At 44.5% G+C, this 23,311-nt stretch overlaps 1 protein-coding gene across 1 annotated transcript in view; it reads left to right on the top strand.

Annotated features, from left to right (window-relative positions):
- LOC126416934 (hemicentin-2) overlaps positions 1 to 23,311 on the top strand; it is a 116,135-nt gene that overhangs the window by 58,322 nt on the left and 34,502 nt on the right. Inside the window, exons 2-3 of the mRNA XM_050084815.1 lie at positions 781 to 1,222; positions 9,790 to 9,986. Of these exons, the coding sequence (XP_049940772.1) occupies positions 781 to 1,222; positions 9,790 to 9,986 (639 nt within the window). The remainder of the gene's footprint in view (positions 1 to 780; positions 1,223 to 9,789; positions 9,987 to 23,311) is intronic.

Here is a 23,311-nt window from a genome sequence, read left to right as displayed (position 1 = left end):
TCAGCAGCGTCAACGTCTTCCTCTTGCTCGTTGCACTGCGAACGGTCGTTTTTGACGGCGTAATATATGTGAATCAACGCTCCCCTGCGGCCTCTTCATGCCGATTCGGAGCGGCAGAGTGTCTGGAGTGTTTTCCTCAGCCACTGATAAGAAAACCGAGTGATTTCAACGCTGGGCTTCGCGGTTCTCACCGCCATCGCCGAGGAGGGAAAATAAAGGGTTAAATGTTGGTAAGAGGGAGTGTGACGAACTTCCGCTCGTGTCACACGTCCACAGTGGCATTGGGCTGAACTGTGGTGAAATTTGGTGCCAATATGACATCATTACCCCACCTCATACATCTCAGGAACTTCTGAGCTTGGGCTTCTTCTTCGCAAGTGTCGACTTCTTGCTGTCTGAAGCGTCGTCGAGCCCGAGTGTGACGTCGCAAGGCACCACGCGTGGCCAGCATTACAGAGGAAGGTTTTACGCACCTTTGAGCCAGATTTCAAACTTATGCTTTGCAGTGGGTGGGAATTACTGGGTTTCGAAAAAGTGATCCTGTTACTCTGTTGCCCAGTGGGTTTATTCGAAGGGGGCCCTTTCGTTTTGGGTCGTCTAGTGGCGTGCGACGGTACTGCACCGCAGGTTTTGACAGGTTCTAAGACTGCAAGGCATGCACGTCCAAACAAGCATAAACGTAATTACGTAACTTTATTTTTCCGAGCTGATAATGAAAACTTTGTGACTGTTCCTCGTGTTCAGAGCGCTGACGGGTGTGCTTTGCGTGTGTGCTCGCAGGGCCGGCGTGGGCGGCGCGGGAGGAGTCGCGCGACACGCGCGAGGGCCAGAACGTGACGCTGGAGTGCCGGTACGGCGCGTCGACGGAGCGCGCCGAGCGCACGTACTACTGGACGCGCACGAACCGGCGCGGCCAGGACAACGTGGCCGTGCAGCGCACGCCGCTCGACACCCGCTACGCGCTCGACCACCGGCCCGAGGAGGGCGTCTACGACCTGCTCATCACCAACTCCAGCTACGAGCTCGACCACGGCCGCTTCGAGTGCCACATCAAGGAGCCGGGCACGGGCAAGAGCCTGCACCTGCAGGCCTACGAGCTGACCGTGCTGTCGCCGCCGGGGCCTCCGCAGGTAGCTCCCGGTCCTGCGCCCACGCTCACCGAGGGCAAGCCCGCCGAGCTCGCCTGCTCCTCCGTCGGAGGGTCGCCCTCTCCCACCATCAGGTAAATGCTACCAGTTTTGTCACTCGTCTTAAGGCCCGCATACACAAGCGGACCACTCCACCGACTCGCCCGCCAAGCGGGCCTGTCCCGAGCCGTTCGCCTGTGCTTCGGCGATGGACCCGCATTCGGGTCTCAGATCCCGGTGCGTCGGTTCGATCGGCGAACCTCTGACTGCTAGCCCCAACCATTACTTGCCATCCCACACTCCGTCAGGGTAGGTAGGTTCAGCCAAGCAGTCGCCAGTGTCCACGTACACATTGCTACGGGTGGGCGGATCAGTAGGGTTGTGAGCCCCTTTAAGGTGCCCTTTCATAGGCTGACGAGTCGGCCAACGCTCGCCTTCCCCCTCCTCTCACTTAAGGGGGGTAGGACGTCAAACGGGCCGACTTGGAGCAGGAGAGGCATCACAGGACATTTTAATTTCCAATGTCTATACTTTTACAAATAAATTCATAAAACTTCGTCAGCATCACCAGGAAGGATTCAGCATTCACACTCATTGCAGTGCAAGTTCTAAAACATAACAAAATAAAATTTTTTTTACCTGCGAAATTTCATCATTTTTTCACTTACTAATGGCAGTATTTGTTGCAGTAGGTACACTTTTCTTCATAAGTAAGAGAGATTCTTCGATGAATTGTGCACAAACCGTACTTAAAGGTGTATGAAGCTCTAGAATTTTCTAAATCTATTAAAAACTGTGGTAAAAATTGAGGTAATTAACTATAAAATTTGTGTTTTTCCTAAACATGAAGTTTGAAACATAACAGTTCATTCGTTTTTTCATAAATTAAATAAATTCTAGAGTTTCATACTCCTGTGAGTATGGTATGTATGATGTGCAAAATTCATCGAAGAATCTCTCTAACTTATGAAGAAAAGTGTACCTATAGCAAGAAATGCAGCCATTAGTAAGTGAAAAAATGATGAAATTTCGCAGGTAAAAAAAAATTATTTTGTTATGTTTTAGAACTTCCACTGCAATGAGTGTGAATCCTGAATCCTTCCTGGTGATGCTGACGAAGTTTTATGAATTTATTTGTAAAAGTATAGACACTGGAAATTAAAATGTCCTGTGATGCCTCTCCTGCTCCAAGTCGGCCCGTTTGACGTCCTACCCCCCTTAATGGGTTACTGACCGGTCTGACTGTGTGTGGTCACACTGCGACTGCGCCCGGAAGCGTGGCAGTTTTCACCAGGTCAAAACTGAAGGGAAAAGTACCGATTGTGGGGTGGCAGGTAGAGTTAGGGGCTAGCAGGTAGCGGTGCGCCGGTGCAGCTGTCGGACCCAGACCCTGGACGCGACAGCAACAAAATCATGCACCACAAAGGCGAACGCGTCAAGGCAGACCTGCTTGGCAGAAGGGCTTGGGCGACTGGTCGGCCTGTGAATGCGCGGCTTTAGGCTTCTGAGTAATGATAATGTGATGCTATGGGCGTACAACAGTGGCTACGAAGTCTTTCACGATGGAGTGCTTAGATGAAAAGTTCTTGGTCGACTTCCCACCTCAAATTCAGATAGAATACAAAGCTTTCGATGTCTGTCTCTATCATCATCAGCAGGAGCAACGGTTTTGAAAGTTCCGCATCTCATCGTTAAAAACTGAGCCTTTACAGGATCACTTTGACTGTCCAACTATTAAGGTGCCTACACAGCAGGCGGTTCATACAACCAAACTGTCTACTGTGCATCGGCGACAGAGGCTGTAATTTGCACGCCAATCGCACAAATAAACGTCCAGTGAGTGGCGACAGCTGGTTTTTTAAAATGAAAGATGGCCATTGACGTGTGCAGTGTGAAACATCCAAGTAAACGCCCTGCAACAATCGTCGGAAGCCTGTCCCGAGCCGTTCGCCTGTGCTTGGGCGATGGACTCGCATTCGGGTCTCAGATCCCGGTCCGTCGCTTCGACCGGCGAACCTCTGACTGCTAGCCCCAACCATTACTTGCCATCCCACACTCCGTCAGGGCAGGTATGTCCAGCCAAACAGTCGCCAGTGTCCACATACACATTGCGACGGGTAGGCGGATCAGTCGGGTTGTGAACGCCTTTAAGGTGCCCTTTCATAGGCTGACGAGTCGGCCAACGCTCGCCTTCCCCCTCCCCCACTCAGTGGGTCACCGACCGGTCTGACTGTGTGTGTGGTCACACTGCGACTGCATGGCGGACCCCACTAGCGCCCAGATGCGTGGCGGTTTTCACCAGGCCAAAACTGAAGGGAAAACTGCCAATTGTGAGGTGGCAGGTAGAGGTAGGGGCCAGCAGGTAGCGGTGCGGAGGTGGAGCTGTCGGACACAGACCCTGGACGCGACCGCTACAAAATCGTGCAACACAAAGACGAACGCGTCAAGGCAGACCTGCTTGGCAGGAGGGTTGGTCGACTGGTCTGGCCTCTGAATGGGCAGCTTTGGGCTTCTGAGTAATGATAATTGTGATGCTTTGGGCGTACAACAGTGGCTACGCAGACTTTCATGATGGAGTCTTGGGATAAAATGTTCTTGATTGACTTTCCACTTCAAGTTTAGATAAAATCCCAAGCTTTCGATGACTGTTTCCATCATTATCAGCAGGAGCCACCGTTTTGAAGGTTCCGCACCTCACTCAGTAAAAACTGAACGTTTATAGGATCACTTTGTTGTCTGTCTGACTGTCCGGCTACTTAAGAATCAGGTGTGGGCAGACATATAAAGTTGAAATTTATGTCCCAGATTCAGATTTGCAGTCCCTTGGCAGTGTAAAAAAATTTAGCTTATCAAGTCAAAGCAATCAAAAGATAGGTCCATTTACGTCAGACCTTTTGATACTCACAAGCCCATCGTCATAACCTGTACGGTACTTGAAATTTGACAAGACGCAAGGTTTCACGATACAAGTAAAGGAAAAAATTCGAAAACTATTGATTTATTAGTGGACTTCCCGAGACCGGTATCTTGCTACTATCGATATCGATAACAGACGAAGATAATAGAGATTCTCGATTCCAGGGATGGATGAACTATCTATATAGCTAATTGATTTTGCACGGAACCCTCGCTGTACCATTCCTACTCGCACGTTATTTTTTATTTCTTTATTGTTCTTCCATCCATCTCGCTCCATATGGCCTGAGGAGGGGGCGGGGAGAGTGGGAGCTGGCAGCGGTACAGTCAACTACCAATTCAGCCAAACGGCGTGTGACAATACATAAAGATGGAAAAACACTAAATTAGGAGGGGAGTTATTTTTCAAAGAATTTTTATGTGAAGGAAACACAGTTTGTTTTTAATGTAAAACAGGAATAGGAAAGATGTAGAAGAATCACAATAAAAACTCATTTAAAACACAGTGTAACACACTGATCTTTCAAATGAAGCAATTGACTGTCTCTAAAAATCGAAGGACCTGTTCTGGAAAAAGTCATCCGTTGTTGGAAGGGAAAAGAATTGGGTGTTTATTAGGGTAGGAGGGCGTATGTACAATGATGGAGGACTGGTGGGTAGTGTCGATGGAGAAGAGGGATGTTTACAGACAAGAAGGGAGTAGTTGGGACAGTCAGTAAAGCCACAATAAGAAGAGAAAAAAGGATTAGGGAAAGATATAATACAGGAGAAAAGGCTTAGGGAAAGGTGGGAAGGAAAAGGGAGCTCTGGTGATGTGGGACGGATGGGATTGATTTGTAGTTCGTAAGATTAGTTAAATTACAGAAATATCAGAGGAAATATGGTACACGAAAACACACAAATATCGCTGTACCTGTTCTACTGTATGGCAGCGAATCGTGTATTATGAAGAGGAAAGATTTTAGCCACGTTCAGGCGGCTGAAGTGATATTTCCACAGCAGTCAAAGATCGCACAAAATTTCGGCAGATACTAATGAAAACATTAGACAAGAATTGAATAATTTTACAGTAAACCACAAAGTAGAAGAACATACACAAAACTGGAATAATCATCTGCAACGAACGGAAGAAAGAAGCAAGCTAAAGATGCAAACCCAAAGGAAAGGGAGACACAGGATGCCCATTAAAAGATGGAATTGTGGCCAGAATAGATCGATAGCCCTAACCTGTGAAAGACAAAAGAAGAAGGAAGGGTATATATGGGGCCGGATTTCTTGGTTTGGGAGGAGACTGAAATCTCACTGGAAGAGAATGTGGAACGCGTGCAGATGTGGGGCTGGTGTAGTGAGTCTGTAGAGGTGAGGCAGCGTACTAGCCCTGGAAATTTTCTGGAAGAGAATAGGATTATTGGACTCTTTGAAACCGGCGAGGCTCCCACTTTAATGCTCATGGGACGTCATTTGATTCCCTAGGCGACGTAATGGCGACATACGGAATGACATATACTGTGTTGGCCTTTTGCGTCCGTGAGTTGTGTTTGCTCTTGCTGTACGGCGTAGCTTGCACAGCCACCTCTCGTTTCAGGCAATAAACTATGTGAATTATTTCTCTTTGCTCTTCTTTTAGCAGGTACACGCCCCCATGCATTGCTATGTGCGCGTCTGTATTGAAGTTATCATCACGTAGTCTAATTTCCACAGCTTTCCTTATCAGTCTCTCAATAGTTTGATGCGTGAGCCGGAATTCTCATATGTTCGAACATAATATTGTGCTTGTTTAATAGGCTGTGGTCGGCCACCGCTGATTTCTCAAAATTCTCGGCATTGAAAGTGACGTTGATATTCAGCAAAATGGTCGGCAATGTTCGACGTCAGCGTGTAATAAACACTTACAGATGGCAGGCAGCTGGCAGCACTAGCAGTGGGGGTGTACAAAACTGATCGCGGGGGGCGGAAGACAGTGCGAAAACGGAGCAATTTATCTGACGTCCAAAAGGGCATGACCATTGGCTTTCCGGCCAAAGGTGAAAGCGTTTCCGAAACGTATAGTTTTGTAAGCTGTTCGTGTGCCACTGTGGTAGATGTATAGCGTGCAAGGTAAAATGGCACTATCCAAAACCGGCGCCGAGGGTCTATGGTACACAACGGGCCATAGATAAGAGGGGTGAACGACGGCTGCGAGAATTGTGTACGGGCGAATATACGAGGGCAGTTCAATAAGTAATGCAACACATTTTTTTTCTCGGCCAATTTTGGTTGAAAAAACCGGAAATTTCTTGTGGAATATTTTCAAACATTCCCGCTTCGTCTCGTATAGTTTCATTGACTTCCGACAGGTGGCAGCGCTGGACGGAGCTGTTAAAATGGCGTCTGTAACGGATGTGCGTTGCAAACAACGAGCAGTGATCGAGTTTCTTTTGGCGGAAAACCAAGGCATCTCAGATATTCATAGGCGCTTGCAGAATGTCTACGGTGATCTGGCAGTGGACAAAAGCACGGTGAGTCGTTGGGCAAAGCGTGTGTCATCATCGCCGCAAGGTCAAGCAAGACTGTCTGATCTCCCGTGAGCGGGCCGGCCGTGCACAGCTGTGACTCCTGCAATGGCGGAGCGTGCGATCACACTCGTTCGAGATGATCGACGGAGCACCATCAAACAACTCAGTGCTCAACTTATCTCTGTTGGTAGTGCTGTCACAATTGTTCACCAGCTGGGATATTCAAAGGTTTGTTCCCGCTGGGTCCCTCGTTGTCTAACCGAACATCATAAAGAGCAAAGGAGAACCATCTGTGCGGAATTGCTTGCTCGTCATGTGGCTGAGGGTGACAATTTCTTGTCAAAGATTGTTACAGGCGATGAAACATGGGTTCATCACTTCAAACCTGAAACAAAACGGCAATCAATTGAGTGGCGCCACACCCACTCCCCTACCAAGAAAAAGTTTAAAGCCATACCCTCAGCCGGTAAAGTCATGGTTACAGTCTTCTGGGACGCTGAAGGGGTTATTCTGTTCGATGTCCTTCCCCATGGTCAAACGATCAACTCTGAAGTGTATTGTGCTACTCTTCAGAAATTGAAGAAACGACTTCAGCGTGTTCGTAGGCACAAAAATCTGAACGAACTTCTCCTTCTTCATGACAACGCAAGACCTCACACAAGTCTTCGCACCCGAGAGGAGCTCACAAAACTTCAGTGGACTGTTCTTCCTCATGCACCCTACAGCCCCGATCTCGCACCGTCGGATTTCCATATGTTTGGCCCAATGAAGGACGCAATCCGTGGGAGGCACTACGCGGATGATGAAGAAGTTATTGATGCAGTACGACGTTGGCTCCGACATCGACCAGTGGAATGGTACCGTGCAGGCATACAGGCCCTCATTTCAAGGTGGCGTAAGGCCGTAGCATTGAATGGAGATTACGTTGAAAAATAGTGTTGTGTAGCTAAAAGATTGGGAAATAACCTGGTGTATTCCAAAGCTGAATAAAACAACCCCTGTTTCAGAAAAAAAGTGTTGCATTACTTATTGAACTGCCCTCGTACGTGCAACTGTTGAGCAACTGACCGCCCAGATGAATCAAGGAGCTGCCAACAGAGTCTGCTCAATGACCGTTCAGCGAACGTTGCTGCAAAGGGGCCTCCACAGCAGGCCGTTCATGCAACCAAATTGTCTACTGTTCATCGGCGACGAAGGCTGGAATTTGCACGCCAATAGCGCAAATGAACGTCCAGTGAGTGGCGACAGGTGGCCTTTTAAGATGAAAGATGGCCATTGTCGTGTGCGGTGTGAAACGCTCAAGTAAACACCCTGCAACAATCTTCGGAAGTGTTCAGCCCGGGGGGGGGGGGGGGGGGGGAGGGGGGGGGGCGTTATGGTCTGGGGGAATGTCTTCATGGCTGGCCACAGCACTGGGGTCAGTATGGCTCCACATCTGTGGTATCTTCCAGAACCTCACTGACTCCATTCCTGCACGTCTCACAGAAGTCCAGGCTGCAAAAGGTGGTTGTTCAGGCTTTCGAGGGGTAGTCACATTAAGGTAACTGGACAGTGTGTAAATCTCGGATACTCTCAAGCCGACATCATCTGTAACAGGTTACACCACTTCCTTAATTTTCCGGGGTGGCCGGAAGACCCATCTGATTACTTGCCTGTTTAGGACACGATCCATTTTGCTCGTTGTTACACCGCAGAATATATGCCGCGCTATGTTTTGTTCCTCTTGGCATAGTTGGAAAATGGGAGCTTCGTCAGTTACAGTACAATCAGACATAGTCCCTGACGACGATGAAGGTAGTCATCGAAAGCTTAGGATTCTATCCGAATCTGACGAAGCAAGTTTACCATTGTTACCCAATGTCTTCAGTGCTCGCACTAAATTTTTTTGAGACGAATGTGGATAAAAGAAGCAGAACACTAAAACTTTGACAAGAATTGATGTTCTCAGTGCTAATTGTTTTTTTTAGACTAGTGTGGATAAAAATAGCAGAATAATGAACTTCGACTAGAATTAAAATACTAAAAAGTAAAAATATGGCATTTCAGTCTTTGATCCCTATTTTTTATTTTATAAATAAAATATAGCTATCAAAGACTGAAATGCCATATTTTTATTCAAAGAACGATCGCGGCAGTCCCAATAAGACAATCATGTCTAGTTTTGATACTAAAAAGGTGCTGAAACATCCTCCTTCTCTCTCTCGCTCTCTGCCTTTCCCTGCCTCTCTGTTTCTTTCGCTCTCTCTCTCTCTCTCTCTCTCTCTCTCACACACACACACACACACACACACACAGAGAGAGAGAGAGAGAGAGAGAGAGAGAGAGAGAGAGAGAAAGAGAGGGAGGGAGAGAAATACGAATGTTTCATTTTTAACTTGTTCTAAATTTCCAGTGCAAAACATTAAAGCAATAGAGCAGGTAGCCGTATCTGAGAATACGTTGGACACTCAGCAGCACACTAAAAATCTAAAAGCTTAATGCTAGTGTCTAGACTTTACACAACATTTTGAAGGCTTTACCACATTCGTCTCGTTATTTCTAAAATAGAGGGCAAATATTCATTTAAATTTGTCTCTGCCCTCTCATCACAACAGCGTTGCTTCGTCCTGCAGAGGTGGCCAGTATGAGAGAGGCCACGCTCAGACACTTGGCTTTACTAACGGCAATTTATTGCCATTTACTGCCAGTCATTCCACCCGCAGTTGCATGTCTCTCTGACTCATCAGTGAATGACAGCGTACAGGTGAATGGCACATTATGACACATCGTGCACCCTGCAGCCAACCTTTCCTGAACAAAGATATTCTCATGGGAAGGGTGAAATATTTATGGAACAGTAGATATGGCAGAGTCATTTTCTGAAATATTACGCGCATAACAGAGAACAGTTTGTATCAGTCCCATATTAATTAAATAACAGTAGAGAATCACACATGGTGTACCACAGGGTTCCACTCTGGGTCCTCTGTTGTTTCTGATACACATATGATCTTCCACCTTTTTATAGCTGAATCTGCCCGCACCCGTAACAGCGATATTACCTCGAGGGATGAAGAATGACTTACCGAACCTCCTCTTGTAACTGATGAAACACACCTATGCACCCTGAATGATATCATGGCGCTGTTGTACTAGTTTGGTTCTTCAACTGGACTGACAATTTGAGGCACAGGTGGTAGTGAAACATTACCGTATGTACACAACAGAACATTAGTTTATAGGGTCCTGCTAACTTTTTGTGTTGTGGTCAGATGGTACCGGGATGGCAACACGTATCCTCTGGAGGCGGAAATCCGACCGTCTAAGTGGAGGGACTCCCCGACCACGGCCGTTCTGTCGCTGACTCCTGCGCGCACTGATGACGGAGCCGTCTACCGCTGCGTCGTCTGGAATCGTGCCCTGCCAGATGGGGCGCGTCTGGACACCAACGTCACCCTTAGCGTCAACTGTAAGTATTCCCATCACTTCGCTCTTTTCACGCGGCAGACGATAAACGTCACTGGTCTGGAGGTCTTGTTTCGTCAGTTGGAATCTCCACAGTCCGCAGCTCGTGGTCGTGCGGTAGCGTTCTCGCTTCCCGCGCCCGGGGTTCCCGGGTTCGATTCCCGGCGGGGTCAGGGATTTTCTCTGCCTCGTGATGACTGGGTGTTGTGTGATGTCCTTAGGTTAGTTAGGTTTAAGTAGTTCTAAGTTCTAGAAGACTGATGACCATTGATGTTAAGTCCCATAGTGCTCAGAGCCATTTTTTTGGAATCTCCACACTGGCCGACACTCATTAACATAAAAGTAGTAATTTCAATATTTCCGCGCGACTGTATGTCAGTCTACGTTATTGCTTAATTCATGTACACTCGATTAAGGCTACACTGCTCAAACATTAATTTGGGCTTCTGCCATATTCCATCGAGCAATAATTGAGAACTGGCTGTCGTTGTTATGGTCTTCAGTCCTGAGACTGGTTTGATGCAGCTCTCTATGCTACTCTATCCTGTACCTACTGCAGCCTACATCCTTCTGAATCTGCTTAGTGTATTCATCTCTTGGTCTTCCTCTACGATTTTTAGCCTCCACGCTGCCCTCCAATACTAAATAGGTGATCCCTCGATGTCTCAGAACATGTCCTACCAACCGATCCCTTCTTCTAGTCAAGTTGTGCCACAAGCTCCTCTTCTCCCCAATTCTATTCAATACCTTCTCATTAGTTATGTGATCTACCCATCTAATCTTCAGCATTCTTCTGTAGCACCACATTTCGAAAGCTTCTATTCTCTTCTTGTCTAAACTATTTATCGTCCACGTTTCACTTCCATACATGGCTACACTCCATACAAATACTTTCAGAAACGACTTCCTGACATTTAAATCTATTCTCGATGTTAACAAATTTCTCTTCTTCAGAAACGATTTCCTTGCCATTGTCAGTCTACATTTTATATTCTCTCTACTTCGACCATCATCAGTTACTTTGCTCCCTAAATAGCAAAACTCCTTTACTACTTTAAGTGTCTCATTTCCTAATCTAATTCCCTCAGCATCACCCGACTTAATTCGACTACATTCCATTATCCTCGTTTTGCTTTTGTTGATGTTCATCTTATACCCTCCTTTCAAGACACTGTCCATTCCGGTCAACTGCTCTTCCAAGTCCTTTGCTGTCTCTGACAGAATTACAATGTAATCGGCGAACCTCAAAGTTTTTATTTCTTCTCCATGGATTTTAATACCTACTCCGAACTTTTCTTTTGTTGCCTTTGTTGCTTGCTCAATATACAGATTGAATAACATCGGGGATAGGCTACAACCCTGTCTCACTCCCTTTCCAACGACTGCTTCCCTTTCATACCGCTCGACTCTTATGACTGCCATCTGGTTTCTGAACAAATTGTAAATAGCCTTTCGCTCCCTGTATTTTACCCCTGCGACCTTCAGAATTTGAAAGAGATTATTCCAGTCAACGTTGTCAAAAGCTTTCTCTAAGTCTATAAATGCTAGAAACGTAGGTTTGTCTTTCCTTAATCTTTCTTCTAAGATGAGTCGTAAGGTCAGTATTCCCTCACGTGTTCCAACATTTCTACGGAATCTAAATTGATCTTCCCCGAGGTTGGCTTCTAACAGTTTTTCCATTCGTCTGTAAAGAATTCGCGTTAATATAGAACTGGCTATGTTACCAAATTATACAGTCATCTTTAAAAAATTAATTACATGACAAAACATCATTACTTACTAGAACTTTTGGTGTCGAAAACAAAGTGGGAACAATGATTCACACCGTCATCCCGGGTGATTTTCATTGGACTTTGAGAGCTTCAATAACGTGTATGCCCTCCGTGAGCGTTTATCAAACGTTTATCACTACCTGGCACCTACGTGACATGCTCCGTTTAAGTATGTCCTGTGGTGTACGTTCTCTTCTTCAGCCCATAAGAGTTCTCGGAGAGTCTGTCGGTAATCAGGATGTCCACGAATACGTCTGTCATGCATGTCCCACAAATGCACGATGGTTTAGATTTGCATTAGTGTTAATAAGAGTGTGGAGAGCGGGTGGGGAGTGCTAGCAGGGGTAACGGCCTTAGAACGGTTGGGATCCACTGATGTAGCATCTTAGTGTACCATACGTACCTAAAAAATCGAGTACCATAAGTGCCACGAGTGTTTGCCCAGCACAGGATGAGACATAAGTAAACTGGCCAAAGTATCGGGTTCAAACACACTCAGCCAGACGCTGGCCGACGTCTGCTACACACGTGTCTCCTAAGACGTATAGTTCTCTCGGTGCGTTATCTTCTCTTGTGCACCACCAAGAATCACACCATATTTACCGGACATGTCAGCTGAACAAGATCCGTCGATCTTGTTATTTTAGAATTAGGTTTTATAATTAGCAATTCATGCTGAAACCAGTAATAACCTCTTAACATCCCCGATGGAAAACAAAGCAGCCTCAACTGTCGAAATAGTTTGTTAGGCGTGATTTGAATGAAGAGAATATGTCGTTACCTTCTGTTAACTAGCGTACAACTCACTTACTGTGAAATCTAGAATTTAATCAGATTCCTCTGCATCTACATGATTACTCTGCAATTCACGCTTGATTGCTTGACAGAGAGTTCATAGGACTAGATTCAGACTATTTCTCTACCACTCTACTCCAGAATTTCCCTACCGCTCTACTCTAGAATAGCGCGTGGGAAAAATGAACACCAAAATGTTTCGACGCAGGCTCTGGTTTATTTTGCTTTATTACCAAGGCCATTTCTCCCTATGGGCGTCAACAAAATATTATTGCACTCTCAGTTCGACTCGCTACTTTCACGTACATTAAGTTTCATCAGAAGGAGATCTCATTAATTGCAGGACCCATTATGACTTGAAAGTGGGACACGCTAATTAAAGCCCTTGCACCATAACAGTTTTTAGTCTTTTGTCGTTCCATATTCTTTCTAATGAAAATCTTCTTTCCACTTTGAGGGTTTCCCTTCGTAAACAGACTTGTTAAGAGTAAAGATGTATCAGCGAATGAACTTCCTCTGTGCGACACAGTGAGTATATTGCTGGTGTCAATGTTAATGCCTTTTTTTTTAATACCGTTCTTGCAAACGTGTTTTAGTTTCAGTGCATTACACAAGGTGACTCAGCTGCCCCTACCGCTATCGTTTCATGGAGCGTGCAATGTTATATCTAGCCTTCAAAACCAAGCGCGAGACTTTCATATTCTCTCGCCCGCTACGAGCACACTGTTAGTCTTACAGAAAAACATGATGAGAAGCTTTTTTTGTAGGATATTTAATGTAGTTAAATGTTGTACTGGTATACATTTTTGCTGGAGGCCGCTGTTTTCCAGTTATTCCAGAAAAACCTACAAAAGTGACCTTCAAACGCACCTCCACCGCCACACTCCCCCATCACAAGTCAGGGTTTTTAGTACCTTCATCGTGCCACACTCGCCTTGCACTAAGCGAACTATTCCCTACATTCGTTCTTTTGTTCTCTATTGACTGGGCTATTACGCCACCAGCACAATCGGCTAATAGGTTAACATCATTAATTTAAAGTGCCTGTGAGGGTAATGAATGAAAAACGACTTTTGTAAACGTTACGCTAAAACTAATTATGTTGGCAATTAGATGTAAACTTGAGCTTTGCAAGTATTGCAGTTTCTAACTCAGAACGCCTGACGAATGCAGCGATGTACTTATTTTATGCTGTTAAAATTTACGAAACAGTTTTGTAAAATTTACGTAAACCTTAATTTTATAAAAATGTTCAAATGTGTGTGAATTCCTAAGGGAACGAACTGCTGAGGTCATCAGTCCCTAGACTTACACACTACTTAAACCAACTTGGCTCTGAGCACTATGGGACTCAACTGCTGAGGTCATTAGTCCCCTAGAACTTAGAACTAGTTAAACCTAACTAACCTAAGGACATCACAAACATCCATGCCCGAGGCAGGATTCGAACCTGCGACCGTAGCGGTCTTGCGGTTCAGGACTGCAGCGCCTTTAACCGCACGGCCACTTCGGCCGGCTAAACAAACTTAAACTAACTTATGCTAAGAACGACATACACACCCATGACCAAGGGAGGATTCGAACCTCTGGCGGGAGGGGCCGCGTAGTCCGTGACATGGCGCCTCTAACCGAGCGGTCTCTCCGCGCGGCTTTAATTTTACAATTTGTATGTGGTCGACTAAGCCGGTGGCCTAATAAGACGTCTCAGTGAAGACCAGAAAAGGTCATATGTGGGAAATAATTCGTGTGTCGCAGTTTTTGTTCGGTGGTAGGAGGGAGTTCCATGAACAACATACTAGAAATCCTGACAGGTGGGTACTGAGCGTGGCAGTAGAGGTGCGTTTGAAGGTAACTTTTGTACGTTTTTGTCGAATAACTCGAAAACTAGGCGCTCTATCGGAAACGTATCCCGATACCAAATTCAACTAGATTAAATTTCCTACAAAAACGATCCTCTTCATTTTTTCTGTCTGACTGTCAGTTTGCGCAAACTGAGCAAGAGAATATGAAAACCTCGCGCGTGGATTTTGAAGGCCAGATATAACACTGCGAGTTGCACAAAACGACAGCGGTAGGGGCAGCTGTATCACCTTCTATACGATACAAAGCATTCCTTCAGTAATTTATAGTGTGAACCTTATGGCTCAGCCTATCCGAATTTTATCTTGAATATCGTAAAGTTTACTTCCGTAAGTCCGTTATACACGAGTGACTTTCTGGTCACATTCGATCGCTCGTATATGGGTGAACGTCACGTACTTGAGTGTAGATCAGTCCCTAGCAGCCTCACGAGTGGGTCGGTGACGACAGTGATTGATTGACTGCGATGAGCGTGGAGTTCTAAGACGATGAGTATGTTGTAAACTGCACATGGGTAGAACCAGGGATTGTGACGTCCTCTGCTGACAGCAGAGCTTCCCCTACTCTAGCCGCGCTCGCTGATGTTATAGTAATGAATTTTGTGTTTTTGTGTCTTCTTAATATTTATCTTATTATTTGCCTTGTTTTCATGAGACACTGCAAATGTTTGTACTAGAGACTGGTATTTTTCTAACTAGTGTTCTCCCAAAAGAGAGATAAGATACCTGAAAGAAAGGTTTTGACGTTTTATGGCACCTGGACAAAGATAAGTCTGCATGAGGCATAAATAAGTGCTTAAATAGATAAACATTTTTAAAAAAAACTGTTTCCACAATAATTTTCGGTGTTATTTGTCACTTATAAAACAAGATACAAAATAAAATAAAATAACTCCTGTTTGCTGCCTTCTAAACATTGTTTGATGTGTTTACAAGTAAATGTTTTCTCGACCAAATAAAATGTTTTGACGTAGTTTTCAATATTGTCTCAGGTATCAAGAATGTGAAGACCTTCTTTCTAGATTCTGCCACTATATTTCGATTTTTTCGTAAAAAGAATAGTTCTTCATAACCTCAGTTTTGCAGTTAAGGTGCCAAACTGCACAATAGGCAGCTCTCACAATACATGCTATTTGGGCTCTGGCGTGCAAACGAGAACACTCATGATAGGCAAGACGCAGTACAGGAATAAAACGCCTGGGGCACAGTAATAGACCCATTTGCCACGAGGAGCCTGCGGAGATGATTTGATACGTCTGGTAAAAATGCAAGAAAAAAATGTTTGTTTCGTACACAACTCACATTACTTCTCGACATGGTCTCCTTTGAGGAATAGACAGTAGGTCCAGGGATCCACCAACTTTTTCATTCCATCAAAAAAATAGGTTCTGTCAAATTCTGCTGCTATTACTTCTTTTGATGAAAATGAAACTTCCCCTTTGAACAATTATACATGACTGTGCTTAAACTGACATAAAATATTTTTAGCGCAACGCAATCTGACTATCAAAGATCCCTGCAAAAGAATGGCCCTGACTAACATTAACCTAAACCTTTCACAAATCACTTACCTCACAAAAATCTTCGCTACTCAAGCTACTGCAATACAGCGAGCGCCACTACTGCCAGCTAAATAAAAGATTCAAACTACTGAAGGCACTAACTACTGATAGGGATAGTTAGCAAATGAAAGATATTAATAGAGAACAAACAATGTATTTACCTTAATATCATCACAAGTCATAATATATATCAGTTCATGACAAATTACAAACCTCCGCCATCTCTCTCCCCACATCCACCACTGCTGGCGGCTCACCTCCAACTGCGCAACGCTACGCGCTGTTAACATCCAGCTGCCCCTCTACAATGGCAGACAACAATGCGAGCTAGCCACAGACTGCACACAGCACAGCCAGTGATTTCATTTTCATACAGAGAGCGCTACGTGGCGGCGGCGTTACCAATATAAGAACCTAAACAGCCTACTTACAAAAATTTCTTCCTAGCAAGTCAAAGTTTAATATTAGGGAACAGGAAGAAGTCACCTGAGGATAGCCGGCCGCGGTGGTCTAGCGGTTCTAGGCGCGCAGTCCGCAACCGCGCGACTGCTACGGTCGCAGGTTCGAGTCCTGCCTCGGGCATGGATGTGTGTGATGTCCTTAGGTTAGTTCGGTTTAAGTAGTTCTAAGTTCTAGGGGACTGATGACCACAGTTGTTAAGTCCCATAGTGCTCAGAGCCATTTGAACCATTTTGAAACACCTGAGGATAATTCGGGTGAACAGGGTGGATGAGGAACGAATAAAAGCCCAACTCGGCACTGTTATCTGATGTGTTGTGTGGTGCATTATCCTGGTGAAGGAGCATAATTTTGCGTGCCAACGCAGTTCTCAGACGATCCAGCAACGTATCATAAGAAGGTCCAGTTATGGTTATGCATTTTCTTCAAGTACTCTATGAGGACTATTCCTTGGGAATCCCAAAAAACAGTGGCCAGCGCCCTACCAAATGACAAAATGGTAAACATTTTGGGTGACAAAATGATCTTTGCCTTCTGTGCACTTTCATGAGCCTTCGTCCACTGTTTTGACTGCCGTGTTGACTCCGGTGTGTAACGATCCCGACACCCACCTCACACGTAGCTTGCTCATAACCAGTTCTTTTTGCAGGATACTATGCACTCTTACAGTTGAGAAGCCTCCACTCAGCAATGTCACGAATTTTTATTCGGCGGTCTTCCATTATCGTGTCATAGATATTGTGGTGATCTCAACTGGACGGCATGCTTCGTCTTCGGTGCTTGTCAGACAATGTTTAACTTCATTAACCCAAAAATAAATGGTCTTCAGTGAAGGTGTAGAGTCCGTGGGATCTTCATTCGATTCTGTTTTGATTTGTGCGCCAGTCCAATCCTTCAAATGAAAACGTTTAATGACAGCACGAAACTAGGTTTTTCTCCATTTTCAATCGCAGACGACACACATACACATTCAGATGGCTGTCAGCAATGAACTGTACACTGTATATTGCTGAAATTTTTTATATGCCCCCAGAAATAATCAGGATTACCCACCATGAAGGCGAAAAAACAGTTCCATTATTTCGTGGAAATGTACCAGACGCATCAAACCACCCTCGCATTGATACACGAAAGTTGTTCGTGGAAAAGAGGCCTTAGAATGATGTCTGCCGAAAACCAACCGCTCAGGGATTCGATATTATCGCTCGACCGAGGAAAACTTAGGTGACAGGTGCTAGAGGCAAAGAAAAAAGTAGCTCTTCATTGGAGAAAGCTTTTTCGGAAACACCCATCGCAGTTGTTGGAGCGAGAGGAGACCACTTCGGCATTGATGGTCTCCTCGAAGCGTTAGCCTTAGATGCCTTGCTTCCGCTCGGCGCTCAGGAGGGGCGCAACAGAGAGATTAGCGTCCATCCTGGTAATGCCCTCTCTAGATAACACGCTCTCAACACCACTCACCGGTGCTCTCTCGCTGTTGTTGGTGGCGCATTTCCCATTCAAGCCTTAAACTTTCATCGGCAGGAGCCCTTCTGAAATGTTTCGCACATTACGTGGGCTGCTGTATCAGGTGCCCGTTAATACATAGTCAGCTAAGAGCTTAAAGCGCGTGGACCACGTCCTTGTTCAAGTCCTCAGTCACATCGATTTATCCATCAGGTTCGTCTATTCCATTACTGACAATATTTCACTCCGATGCTGGTGATAAAGTCAATATACCAACAAATCCAGATAAGTGCGAACAGGAATCACGGACCGAGGGTTCTGTACAAACTCAATTATGCATGTAGCTAGTTCATCTATCACAGGAATTGAGTATCTCGACGATTTTTGCTTGTTATCGATATCGACACCCGCAAGATAACTGCCTCAGGAATTCCAAGATTTCTGAGAATGACAGAAAAGCAGTTTTTTCGTGTGAAATAATTATAAATTAACAATTTTCGGTTTTTTCCTTTGCTTGTGCTGTGAAACCTTGCTTCTTGACAAATTTAATGATCCTAGGGCTACGGAAGTACCCTAAAGATTTTGTTGAGCGAGTTCTCGAGTATGAAAATATGTGACATAAACGACCGTATCTTTTCACTGCGTTGGCTTAGAAGCTTACAGTTCTTACACCTCCAAGGAACGATCGACCGTAGTATGTGCCACAAATTTCAATTTGATAGTCTATCCATTCCAAAGAAAAAGGGGTCTTAACAGACGGACAGACAATTATCAGTTGGATAAAAAAGGAACAAAAAATTATTTTCCTGTCATATAATTACAAATAAACAATTTTTGCATTTTTTCTTTATTTGTACTAGGCCACCTTCCTTCTTACCGCCCTATTTAATGATTGTAAGCAACGGGTAGTACTCTGTCGTTTTTATGAGTGATTTTGCATTAAAATTTGTGAAATAAATTGCTGGAACTTTTGATTGCGTCGACGTAGAAGCTTCAGTTTTTTATACCGGTAAGAGACAGTAGTCCTTAATATCTGACATAAATTGTAACTCGATACGTGTACCATTTGCTGAGGAAATGGGTTTTTTACAGTCAGCGAGAGAGATGGACGGACGGGCTAGAAAGTGATATCATAAGAGTTCCATTTTTAACAATTTACTTACGGAACCACAAAAATTTGTCTAGGAAGGGCTGCCTAAAACAACAAATAGAATTCAGTTTCTCTTTCAACTTGCTAACGCCCTGCACACCATTATCCCATTATCCGTCAGCCCACCATGAAAAAAAAAAAAAGAATTGAGACATTATCTTTCGTGAAGCGGTATACGAATCTGTCTTGTTACCTATAGTACGCAAGTACGCTAGACGTAGGACAAAGACAGCTACTTTTTCTATAGACTCAGCAGCGCCTGAAACTCCTTTTATCTTCTTCTTTCCTTATCTAGCAGGTTGTGCAGCCTGTTTCGACGTCATTGTCTTAAAGGCTCTATTTGTCCATCCTTCTTTTCCTTGCTAGTCGCAATCCGTTTGCTGATCTTTTTTTGGAATACTAGCGCGGTTAGTTGCATTGAAATGTTTCTCGGTTTTGTTCTGTAGTCCAGATTTTTACTTCGTACATGTAATTCTGCTCTTATTTCTACATTTATTTTCTTGTATCACTTTACGATCTCATCAAACGTCATATCGGATAGTCCTTATTTCTCTTTCGTTAGAATTCAAATGACGTTTAAATATCGGAGAGTAAGAATAGCCATGGTTTTGTAACAATTCTTTTTGGTTTCTCTACCTTACTTTTTAGGGTTCCATACTTCAATCGGTAAAAACGGAACTCTTATTGGATCACAATTTGTTGGCCATTTGTCTGTCTGTCTGTCCGACTTTTAAAACCCTTTTCCTCAAGAAAGGTGGACGTATCAATCTGAAATCTGTGTCGTACACTAACGTCAACGGTCCCTTGGCGGCGTAAAAGATTGAAGCTTCTAATTCAGTGCAATCAAAAGATATGACCATTTATGTTGCATATTTCCATAGTCGAGAAATCGCTCATCAAAATCTGTATGGTACTGCCCGTTGATGTAGACTCGTGAAATTTGGCAACAAGCAAAGTATTACAGTACAAGCAAAGAAAAAGTCAGAAAATTGTTAATTTGTAATTATATCAAGCGAAAAAATATTTCCTGTCATTTTCGAAAGTCCTGAAGTTCGTTGGACCGATATCTTGGCGGTGTCGATATCGATTACTGACAAATATCGTTGGGATTCTCGATTTCCAGGATGGATGAACTAGCTATGTACTTAATTTAGTTTGTACGGAACCCTCAGTGCGTTAGTCGTACTCGTACTTACCCAGAATTTTTTTTCAGTTTTTGTGAGTGTGCTGTTAACGCGATTGAATGTTTCTCTTTTACTTCCAAAGTCCACTTCTTCTTGGTACGGTATCATACATGCTGGAAAGCTTAATAAAGTTTTCGTTTCCGGCCCCTGCAAAAGTACTGATCCATGCTGCCTCAATAGCCGGATATAATTGCGAAAGTGTTGCCGAAGCAGGTTTTCTGCACGAACCGACCTCTTGATTATGTCCCATAAATCTTCGATGGGATTCACGTCAAGCGATCTGGGTCGTCAAATCGTTGGCTGGCGTTGCCCAGATGTTCTTCAAACCAGTCGCGAACAATTGGGGCCCGATAGCATGGCGCATTCTCACGCATAAAAATTCCATCGTTGTTTGGAAATTTGAAGTCCATGAATAGCTGCAAATGCTCTACAAGTAGGCGGACGCAGCTATTTCCTGTTAATGATCGGTTCAGTTTGACCACAAGAAACAGTCCATTCCTTGTAATCACAGCCCGTGCCATTATGGAGCCACCACCAGCATGCACAGTGGCTTGTTGACAATTGGGTCCATGACTTTGTGGAGTCGGCACCACACTCGAATCAGCCCTTACCAGCTAAAATCGGGGCTCATCTGACCAAGCCACGGTTTTCCAGTCGTTGGATCCAACCGATACGTTTACGATCCCAGGAGAGACACTGTAGGCGGTGTCGTGCTGTTAGCAAAGGCTCTCGGGTCAATTCTCTCGCCAGATTTCGCCGCACCGTCCTGACGAATAAGTTCGTCGTACATTCTACATTCATTTCTACTATTATTTAACGCAGTGTTGCTTGTCTTATAGCACTGCCAACTCTACGCAAACGCCGCTGTTCTCGGTCGTTAAGTGAAGGCCGTCGGCCACTACGTTGTCTGTGGTGAGTGGTAATGCCTGAAGTCTGGTATTCTCGGCACACTCTTGACACTGTGGATCTCGGAATATTGAATTCCCTAACAATTCTCGAAATAAATACGTCTAGCTCCAACTACCAAGCCGCATTCAAGGTTTGTTAGTTCTCGCCGTGCGGCCATAATCGCATCGGAAACCTTTTCACATGAATCAACTCAGTACATCGTATGTACGCGATACTACCACCGTCGGTGTATATGGGCAAATCGCTAACCCGTTACTTTTGTCACCTCACTTTTAGTACAATAAACAGTCCGGTACAGAATTGCGACCCGTCCGATTTCCGCCTTTTTTTCATATTTAGAAGAAACATTAATGTTCATTCTTGTCTCTGGTTCTGCTAACATGAGATCGCCATAAAGAATACTAAATGCTGATCGTATAAATGACATAGAGTGTGCTTTCTAAATTATCGAGGGAATGTGAAACACGTAGCTATCCTCATTCCTTAAACGTTATGCAGAGTACCAAAGAAAAGCTGAAAAGCGTTCATTCATTTTGCTGTACTTGACTTCAGTTGTATTTTCTGTAACGACGTAGCTACCTGTACGGAATACGCAACAATACCATTAGCAAAGCCTTTCCTCTCAGCTAGTTGGAAGCGAGAGCGCAAATCGCATTGTGCACCTGAGCCTCCAACAAAAGGCCTCTCTTTCGCTTCTCATTACCTGCGAAGGAACATCCCTTGTAAGGCATGAGTGTGCTCCCTAATTATATCCCACGTCCGTCGGCACGAGTATCAGAAGAGAACATGCCAATAGGAACAGCCCGCTCCCACTCGAAAGATTCCGACGAAACTGCGCGCTTTTCATTAAATTCGCTTCTCCTTTCTTAACGAGTCCTAAAAACGCTCATTTTCGTCTTACATCCCAGCGTCCTTGGTGGGAGCTCTTTCTACAAGGTAAACTAATGCCAGCAAATTTGCATTGAATATTTCCCGGAAAGACGAGGAGCACCACGCATCGATTTTCTGGTACACAAAAAAGTGGAAAGGTAGGCGGGGTCTGCCAATTTGCCGAGAGGTTTTTGCAGAAGAAGGCGCATTCACAAAATAATCACGGGAGCCATTGGTGTTAACGTCGTACAATTCTGAATCAGTTCTCGGCAGCACTAACGAATTTGTTTACACTCATTCGAAATCAAACTTGTGTAACTCTTATAACACAATAATTGAAAAATCAGTGGTTCGAAAAGTATTATCAGCACTACAATGACATATTCATAAAAATAAAATTCATTCATAAGGCCATTTACATCAGGCAACTCCCAATAGTAAATAAAGAAGTCCTCAACGCAACTGTTAATCACTTTTCTGAAACATCGTACGTTTCAACATTCATCGACTTCAGATTAATCGTTAAGAATAATTACGGGAAGTCCAGCAGCTCACAAGACATTTGAATACCGACTGACAATGCAGCAAGCCCGCCTGCTGTGTACACCACTAGTTAAATTTCCTTTTTATTTATATGTACAGCTTAATTATAAAATCTGTGAAACATTTTAAAAGATCAGTATAGGCAAGTGGCTAAATATAACGTAACAAATGACACAGTACGGGAAAGAGAGACCCTAAATTTCTTTATTTGGTGCTAGGAAGTTAGTTTCGAAATCTGCCGAAAGGAGCGACACCTACCGTAGCTGTTGCAAATGGCGGCGAAAGTATTTTGTGTTCTAGGACCTGCCTACTGCCAGTCAATAATGAATGAGCAAAGGGCTGTCCATAGCAAGTTTCAAAGAACAACGCCAGTTTACAACAGTATGGTGAAGTGATGCAAGAAATTCGAGGGGGATGGATGTTTGTGCGACCAAAACGGGGCGTGTCAGAACAGACAATGTACTGTGTGAGGGACGTTATGTTGCGAACTCTACGAAGTTTACCTACCAGCTTCGTGCAGAATCGAACATCCTTCAGCCAACATTGTAGCAAATCCTTCGTAAGCGTTTAAGAGTGGAGCTGTACAAATTGCAGCCGTAAACCACGACGACGCACTCTGCACTTCTGCATTGATATTTATTGTGTGGTTACTTCATTTTAACGTTTGTGTTTCACCTCTACCGCAGACACTCGAATATCTGCGAGACCGCATTGCGGCAGTTGATGTTATCGTCAGTCATGGTATGCTAGTTTGATATGGGCGGAATTGGCGTACCGATGGGG

This window comes from Schistocerca serialis, chromosome 8 (assembly GCF_023864345.2).
Source record: "Schistocerca serialis cubense isolate TAMUIC-IGC-003099 chromosome 8, iqSchSeri2.2, whole genome shotgun sequence".
Classification (NCBI taxonomy): Eukaryota; Metazoa; Arthropoda; class Insecta; order Orthoptera; family Acrididae; genus Schistocerca; species Schistocerca serialis.
This window is presented reverse-complemented; position numbering and strand designations above follow the sequence as displayed.